This window comes from Sander vitreus, chromosome 21 (genome assembly GCF_031162955.1).
Source record: "Sander vitreus isolate 19-12246 chromosome 21, sanVit1, whole genome shotgun sequence".
Taxonomy (NCBI): Eukaryota; Metazoa; Chordata; class Actinopteri; order Perciformes; family Percidae; genus Sander; species Sander vitreus.
Genome location: NC_135875.1, coordinates 10,888,834 through 10,897,586, shown reverse-complemented (window position 1 = coordinate 10,897,586; position 8,753 = coordinate 10,888,834). Strand labels below are relative to the sequence as shown.

The window sequence follows — 8,753 nt, the reverse complement described above, 5'->3', positions numbered from 1 at the left end:
CAGCCTCACAAACAAAATTTGGACCAATTAAATAAGTAATAATATATATTTGATTAAAAACCCACAGTACAATCTCATTGCACAGCTTTTTGAACTTATTTGACCTAACTGAAAACTTTATTTAAGTTTATGATATAATAGGGTTGGGGTAATTCATGTGATTAAAAAAAAAAAGATCTCTGTTAACCGTGTCAGAGCTGTCTGAAAAATGCCATTCAGGTAAAAATAGGCTTCATGAAACGTTTCGCTCCCCACAAGATAAATCGATGACAATTCTGAAGAAGCTGCTCTGATTGATTTTACACGTCCATCATTCTGTCAACTCGGCACTGGCGGCCCTCTAACTCGTCTGAGTGAGCCACAATTAAAATTACTTTTTGCAAGACTTACAGTTGATTCAGCATGGAGATTAAAATCCATATTACTTAAAAAGCTCCCATTTTAATCAGCACAAAAATCACTTCGATGCACAGCAGGTAAACATAACCAATACTCTCCCCTGTGTAAAATAAGGCACATTGAGTCTTCAAAGTTATATTATTTTTTATTTTAGTCACGCTTGAAGCTATCGCAAATAAATACACTGATCCCCACATGGATCCAGTCCCTGCATGAAGTACAATATAAAACTCATTGGGCCTAAATCTGCTTTTATAAATGTATAATTTGTTGGCTCTACTGGTATCCCAAGGCCGAGGCTGTTGTCAGTCTTTGTCCATACAAGGCGTACGGGGAGTAATATGCCCCTGTGGCCGCGGAAACCGGCACTGGGGCCCCGGGTGTGGGCAGGGGGCTCTTTGAATAGGGGTGATAGCGGCTGCTCAGTCCGAGAGGGTGATGGGGAGCCCTGAGGGCCAGCGTGCCGGGGCTGCCATTAGGAGGCATATGCATGTGACAAGCCATAGCAGCAGCGGCGTTGGCGAGAGAAGATGACCCCGGGTACCCAGATATCAACTTCTCCGTACCGGCAAAGGCCGTGTGAGTCCGCAAGTGGCCGAGAAGCTCCTCGGAGGAGGAAAAGCGCTTATCGCAAGGTCCGTTAGCTGACACCCAGTTACACACGTGCGGCAGGGGGTCATTGGGAAGCATAAAACCGTAAGGATATAAGGGATGTCCGCTGAAGGACGGGGCCGAGGAGTGAACGCTGTGTAACGGGTGCGTCTGGTACATGAGTGGGTATCCAGATTTGAGCGCCGCAGCCGCAGCAGAGTCATGTGCGCAGTTAGCGCTGGATGCACCGGACAAATGGCTTGTGCAGTGGTAGCTCAGGCAGTAGGGGTCTCGACACAGACTAGCAGACATTAGAGTCGGCGGGGATGCTCCAGCTAAGGGACTCGTTCCTGCTTTACTGCAACCCAGTGAGCTGGCAGCAGCAAACTGTGCACTTAACAGCTGGCTGCTGGATTTGGTGGGGTCAAGGGTCATTCCAGGAGGAAGGAACGGCTGCGGGTAATGTGCATAGGCACCCGCTAAACTTCCAGGATAGGAAATACCAGCAGGTGGCATGGGGAAAACTGTATGACCGGGCTTATATGGGGAAACAGGGGCCACCAGTCCAGAGCCGAGGACGGAGGACGACGATGAGGTTACACATGGTGAGTCTGATGTAACAGTCTTTGATCCAGATGTGTTCTCATGATGTGGGCTGCCATCAGAGGTAATTCCACTTATCCTATGGCTGCCATTACTCTCCGTCGTACTGCTTTTATTGCTATCAGACTCCTTATTTTCCTCCTTGTCCCCCGCTTTGCCTTCAGCCGGCAGAGGAGAGACTGAGGTGCAGGAGCTGGGGCTGCCTGTCCTGGGGGTGAACGGCTGGCAGGTGGCGCTAGGCACTCGGAAACTGGTTTTATCTCCACTGAGGCTGCTGCTCGAGTCCTTCTTCTCTGACGATTTGGAGTAAGGTTTGAAGCTAGATTTGTCTTCGGCTCCGATGTCGCTCATTTTCAGTGGACCGGATTTGGTCTCCTTGTCACTAGATCCATTTGAGGTCACAGAGGACAGTTTGGAGGAGGACGGCGGGTCCGGTTTGCCGATCTGAGAGCACGTTTGGGCCAAAAGAGCCAGTGGACTTTTCTTGGCATCCAGCTGTAAAATAATACAAAATACAGTTAGTGAAATCAAATAAAAGCATGTACTTATTATGTTTTGTGGTAAATATGCATATGACCGTTCCTCGTAGTATTCGCATTGCGCACGAACTTATCTCGGGATGAAACTCAAAACAACTCAGCGTAATGGGCATGCAAAGAGGAAGTGTACACACAGAGCTGATTATTAGATAGAAGATAAGACTGAACAACTGCCACACGTCGAAAATGACATCACAAACACGAGCATCAATTTGCTACAAGAAGGTCATTAAATTCCAAAACGAGTCACCTCAGTTTATTGTTTTAACGCAGACAAAAAAACAACAACCGAAAATGTCAGAAATCAACTCGGATATCATGTCTAAAAATCACATTAGGAGAGGGTTATTAGGGATGTTTATTTTAATCGAATACAAATGCAATCTTGTTTGTCATAAGTTATTAACCCAAGTTGTCCCCAAAAAAAGCATCCCATAATAGCGGGTTGGAGGCTTTTGGAAGTGGTTTCACAGTAAAACACGGTGTAGTTTGACATTTAGCGAATTGATACCCGTGTGCGCGAACGTTTTCACAGAAACGGCGTTGGTGCTTACCTCGATGGGACTGATGGGAGTGGACGGTAAAGGCTGAAGGTACTCCGGGTGTAAAATGTGTCCTGCCCGAGCGGTAAGCATTTTCAAAACCTTTATGGGAAGACGACTGGCTTGACGAGAAGGGTCTGCAGGAGAGACGGAGTTGTGGAAAAATAGCTGGTTGATCTTCACTGCGCCCTTCTCCCCCGAGGAGCCGCTCTCCCACGCTGGATTCTTGCTGTTTCTCAGGACAGAGACCGTGGGCGATGTGATCATGACCCAATTCTCGTTAAAAAGGTTGAGACATACATGTGTAGGGTAAATAAAGCCAACACTCAAAACGTCAGGCGGCTAAAGCCTTTGCCAGAAATAAAATAAACAATATTAAATCCTTATAAGAGACGCGGAGTGCGAGAGAAGAATCCGTGCGTATCACAGCCGCGTTGCTTCATCCCCGGCGTCGCTCTGACAGTGTGGCTGCGGGTCCGAGAGCGGACTCTGTATACGTGGGTAGTGGGCAGGAGAGATCACTCCGCCTCCTCTCAAGCAGCATCTGAATTAGTCCGCAGATCACAACCGTTGCCGCCTCCCAATCAAAATGGATCCCGAGGAGATCGGATGCTCGAGTGAATGTGACGTTTCCTCCTCACACAGGCGTGTATTTCATACTTCATTCACTGCAAGCGCTTATATTTTGAGTTTTTATATGCTCTTTGCGTAATTGGCGCTACGCATGCTCCACCCCTCTATCCTGTGTGGTTTTGGGGGATAAAAATGACCAAAACCTCTTTATGTCAAGTGAGGACGAAATCCATATTAATTCATACAATATGTTCCAGACAGAAGAGTCAGAAAATGCTTTTTATTGCAAGATGTTGGACAAATTGACACCTCTGGCCAACCATTACTACATTTACATACATTACACAGACATTTTGAGCTAATTTTCTCCACAGCAATTAGGAAACAGCAGTTCAAGCCCGTCCGATTATCTCTTTTACAAATTTCTTGCACGGAGCAGACAGTCTTTGCACCATGGTGACTTATTAATGAATTACCTTTGACTCTAAAATATGCAGAATTCACAAGCCAGGGGTCTTTCTGGTCAGATATTCACTCCAACGTGCACCAATATCCATCGGCATGTTTCACATTTTCTGCAACTTTCTCCTCTTAATCACACAGCCTGTCATCTGTCAGTTCCCTGTCCTGCTGCATGCCAGTTATCTGTCAGCTGTCTGCAGTTTTTTTGTGTGCCTTTTCTCAGTCATATTCAGGTCAACTACTGTTAAGTGAATCCATGAGAAGTGGAGTGAAGAAGTGATGTGTCTCTCCCTTACTCCATCATAATTTAGGCCTGTTAGTCTGCCTGTCTGGTAAAACTCAAAACTGCGATTTGTTTAATTGGAGCTAAGCTCTGAGGCATTTTTACAGAGCCTAAATTCTGCTGCAGACATCTATTTAATAGGATGTATTGTAAAAGTCTTTTTGTCTTGGAAATTAAAAATATTCCTCCACATTTCTGTTACATTCAAGCCAAAAAATGTTTCTTTTTATACCAAGAGTGCTTAAAACCCCTCTTGTGTCTGCCATTAATCATTTAAAGCTTCCATATATCTTGCCATCGAAATAGACCCACTTATCTTATTACTCAATAGCCTATAAATGTCTTGCTGATCAGGCGAAAGTTAAACGTATGCAAGTGTTTTTTGATTGATAACAGGGGTGCTGTTTTCGGCAACGGCTGTCAGGCTCTGACACAGCGCTTTGAGTTATTAGGGCAGAGAAGGGCGACCATAAATTTGGACCGTCAGGCAAAAACTCCTTTATTGTGGACGTGATGGATGGCTCGCCGCGGCAGACACCAAATTCTCTGCTTTATCCTTAAATGGCTGCACATTTTTTCATCGCTGTAATTCATTACTTTTAAACATAAAGCTTGAAATCTCCTGCTAGTATTTCACACAAAGACACGTTTATGAATCACCCAGATCCGTGCAAACACAACCGTTTACAAGCAGAGTTAGGTGATTATACAGAAACTAAGCCTCTATCATAGGCTTTAATTTAAAGATTAAGGATTCATATTTTAAGTAAAGGTTTCATTTATGTTTTTTTCTTTCTTTGAAAGTCTCTTAGAGCTTACATTTTGTAACTCAAACTTTTGCAAATTAAAAAGTGGAGTAAACTGAGTTCAGGTTCACTGAATACTTTTTGCAACATGCAAAGTTTCTTTATTAAGCACACTCTATGGCTATTTTGTTACCAATATCCAAAGTGTAACCTTTTCAGCCCCTAGAAATTACATTTTCTATTAATAAAAATGTGAAAATGTGCTCATTAGACACATTTCCAGTAATGATCCTTAAAAAACATCTAAACGTTTTATTTTATTTTATTCTTTGTATTGGCTGCTTTTGTTATACTGCGGTCCATTGACTGTCCTTATCTTTACCCTTGTCCTTGGCCAAAGAAAATACAAAATGATAAACAAAAACATTGGACAAATAGTGAACACCATACAGGTTGGCAAAAACTATAAATCATTTTTAGAAGCTTATTTAGTTCTTGAAAGGACAAAGTTATGGTTCTGCTTTGTTAAGTGTTTTCTTTGAGTTTTTTTTAGGTTCGTATGCAATTTAAATAAACTGATGGGTGAGATTATCCTCCACTTGCCTCTAGCACTTTAACTTTTAATCTTTATTCTATGTACAGCAGTGTGGTTTTAAGGTACAACTTCAATGTGTATTGAAGACAACTTCACAATGTATCATTGGATTTGATTTAAAAATGAACATAATGGCAATTAGAGTCACAGTGACAGGAGCTGCTGTTACGACCGTGTTGTATAATGTATAAATGTATAATGTGCGTTGTATAATTTAGTTTTGCAAATAGGATGGCTACTACAGGGTTGATTAAACAAATGCATGCATATGATACTGTAGTTCAGTCCATTTTGAAGCCAATTTTGAACTCTTGTCAGTATTTGTTCTATGAAATAATAACTGACCTAATGATGACGTGTAAAAGTGATATTTTTGTGAAATCTGCTTTTTTTTATTTATTTATTTTCCAGTCACTTTGGAGGTTCCAGGCAGCAGTGGACAGCATGGAGGTAAGTCACTGCTCCAGTTTTTATTATTCTGATCTTTTTAGACATGCACATCAAAAACATCTCAGAGGACCTGTAACTGAAACTATTAGAAAAATGACCAAAACTTAGGTGCTAAACTTCTTGACATATAGCTTAGATAAATGCTGCATTATAATGTCGAGCAAATGGAATAAAAAATTCCCCCGACATGGCATTGTGGCAGCCGGCGCAGGGCGTGCCACGTCAGCAGCCAGACAGGCCGACTGGATCTGACAGGTAAAAAGGCGAGATGATGGTTAGAAGGTGCTATTGTGTAATGCCTCTTTCTTGACCTGTCAGGTCCTGGTGCAGAGGCCTGGATCAAGTCTTAAAAGGCCGTTATCCAGACTATGGTGATTGCTCCTGTTTAATTGATTTGCTTTGCACTGAGGCCTGTCACATTAATAATGGTTAAGTACAGCCCCAGTTTGTCACCCACAGTGGTGCGTCTATCGGGAAATTAACAGCCTTAACTAACTGCTGTCTGTGAAGCAAGAACTGTGTGATCATACAGTATGAGATGCAGTTTCATACTTAGTCTGAAACGATGGTATTTATAATATAACTGCACTCTATAGAAGTGCAGCAGCTGTACATTTTCTTTTTTCCCCCGTATATATTTTTAAAACCTGCCACAGTTTGACCTCTTCATTGAAACAGCTATTATATATGTAGATAATATGGCTATACCATATCCCATCTCATTATGTAATACCATCCAGAGTAAAACAGAGAGCTACACTGACAAGTAAATGGGGTTGAGTGAATAAGACTCTCATATTACACTCTCCACCACTTCACAGGAGCCTTTGACAGGTTGCAGTAGACATTAAGTCGCTCTGATATTTCCATGACTGACTGACAGTTTGAAATTGCTCCCATCACCTTGATAGTATGGTAATGCACCTTGCATGTGGACTGTCTTTAAAGTGCAGGAAATTAGACTCCAAGTTGAGAGTCGCCTTTCAACCGAATATGACAAGAAAATAGACTGCTTTTCTTCTGCGCCCAGTGAGGGGAAAAAGGGCCCCACAGAAGCTGACATAGAATAAGAGGTTATAGGAGAAAGTGTCAGGAAGTATTACGAATATTATGTGTAAGACAGGACATTTCAGATACTTAGAAGTCATACTCATTCCCCCCCACACCATCTATGTCAAGTACTGTGGCATAGACTTCATTTACAAGAGCTCAACTCGGAGCTGACATGAAGAACTTGCACTAACTCGCCGGAAGTCAGACAACGGTAGCGCAGCATGACGGAGAGAGTTGAGGTGCAGCCAAGATCGCGACGGTGAAGGGTCTTTTTCACGTTGTCTCCCCAATTAGTTAAAGCTGGTCAGGAGTAGGAAGTAAAGCCTATGGAGATTATATGCTGTCGTCCACTTGCCATCAGGTAGGTGAGGATCCTGGAGGGTTGTAGTCATGCTGTAGAGAAGAGTTAACTTCACCTACACTCCCTGTTAGCACTGGAACCAATGGCTCAATTCAATCTGACAGCTGCCATATTACTGGTTGAGAACTTTGTAGAAACTTCAAGAAGCTCCTGTAAGACCTACCATACTGCATCTACTTGTGTAGTGGGTTTAGGAAGAAAGGGAGTGCAATCATGTTGACTTTTTATGACTTGATTTAGCAAATTTTGAATACCAGTGAGGCTTCATATGATGATTATTTTCATTATAGATTTATCTGTTGATTGTTTTTTTTTCATCAATCTATCAATCCTTGGTGAAAAATGTGTGTAATTATTTCCTCAAACCCAATTTCATTCATTAAAATTACCTGTTTTGTCTGACCAACAGTTCCAAATCGCCAAATATTCACTTTTCAAGGATATAAAACAGAAAAAAACAGCAAATACTCACATTTGAGAAGCTGGAAATTGAGAATGTTTAGGATTTTCTTCTTGATAAATTATCGGTTATCAAAATGGTTGTTAATGAATTTCCTTGATTAATCGTTGCAACCCTTTATTTCGCTAAGTATTGAATCTCAAATGAAAAGACACCACACACTGCATTTGTTTGTGAGGCCGCCAGTGGAAAATCAACATTCTCCACATCGGCACACATGCAGCACTAGATGCTGATCCCTCACATTTACTTCTCCAGATTTAATTTATGGAGCCTAAGCCGGGGTGAAAATGTACAGGTAGCATGTTATGACACTGGAAGCACTGTGCAGGTCGGGATGAATGTCTGTGATGGGCAGATTATTCAGACTAAAGTAGGCCTAAAGAATGATCTTGTCACATTTCACAGGCAGGATTAGGGATACGCAGGAGGAGCGCTTCAGTCAGGAATTAGCGTCATGTGGTCGGCTGGAGATGAGCATGCAAGGTATTTGCTGAGACAGGCTTGGACACTTACTGCTCCATTTGTCTACTTAGTGATCAAATACCGAGGTTGATGGTTATTTCTCTGTCGTTTGTGGTTTATGTGATATGTGTTCGTCTGCCTACGTTTCCATGTAGTGAAATAGTGTGAATTTCAGAGATCCAGTACATCCAGAATTGGGTTCATTTGGCTTCTTTTTATACATACACAACATGCAGTTATACATATAAAGGTACAATATAGCATTAGATACAACACATGATGCCATATCGATGTGTAGCACACAGCAGCACCTACTATATTTGTGGCTTTGCATTTTAAATGGAAGTGTGAGTGTCTTTAGGCTATCAGAATGAGCTATTACCACGATGATTGAAGAGTGAAGGAGCGCGCGAGCTAAAAGACAAAGTAGAAGAGCCCTGACAAATGAAATCAAACTTCACAAGACCTGCCAGTGGTGTCAGTTGTTATCCATATCTCAAGCGCATTATGGTACTGCAACGCAGCGTACTGCCTTCTCATCTGTCGTCTCAAATTCATCACATTCTCGACTGTTTCTTTTAAGTCACAAGTGTCAGTGTGAAGAGGGGTCTTAATTGACAACTGAGTGGCA

At 42.2% G+C, this 8,753-nt stretch overlaps 1 protein-coding gene across 1 annotated transcript; it reads right to left on the bottom strand.

The window, feature by feature from the left end:
- Window positions 1–531: 531 nt before the first annotated feature.
- On the bottom strand, window positions 532–3,261 carry LOC144536606 (zinc finger protein 503-like). Its single transcript, XM_078279825.1, has 2 exons — window positions 2,687–3,261; window positions 532–2,088 (listed from the first exon to the last, which is right to left on the bottom strand). The coding sequence occupies exons 1-2, from the start codon at window positions 2,939–2,941 to the stop codon at window positions 676–678; spliced, it is 1,668 nt and encodes a 555-aa protein (XP_078135951.1). The 5' UTR covers window positions 2,942–3,261; the 3' UTR covers window positions 532–675.
- Between the last annotated feature and the right edge of the window lie 5,492 nt (window positions 3,262–8,753).

Bases quoted from the DNA above. Each gene is read 5' to 3' on its own strand.
- LOC144536606 (XM_078279825.1), bottom strand. From the start codon at position 2,941: ATGATCACATCGCCCACGGTCTCTGTCCTGAGAAACAGCAAGAATCCA. The intron at 2,089-2,686 runs GTAAGCACCAAC...ATTATTTTACAG, and splicing joins CTCCCATCAGTCCCATCGAG to CTGGATGCCAAGAAAAGTCC.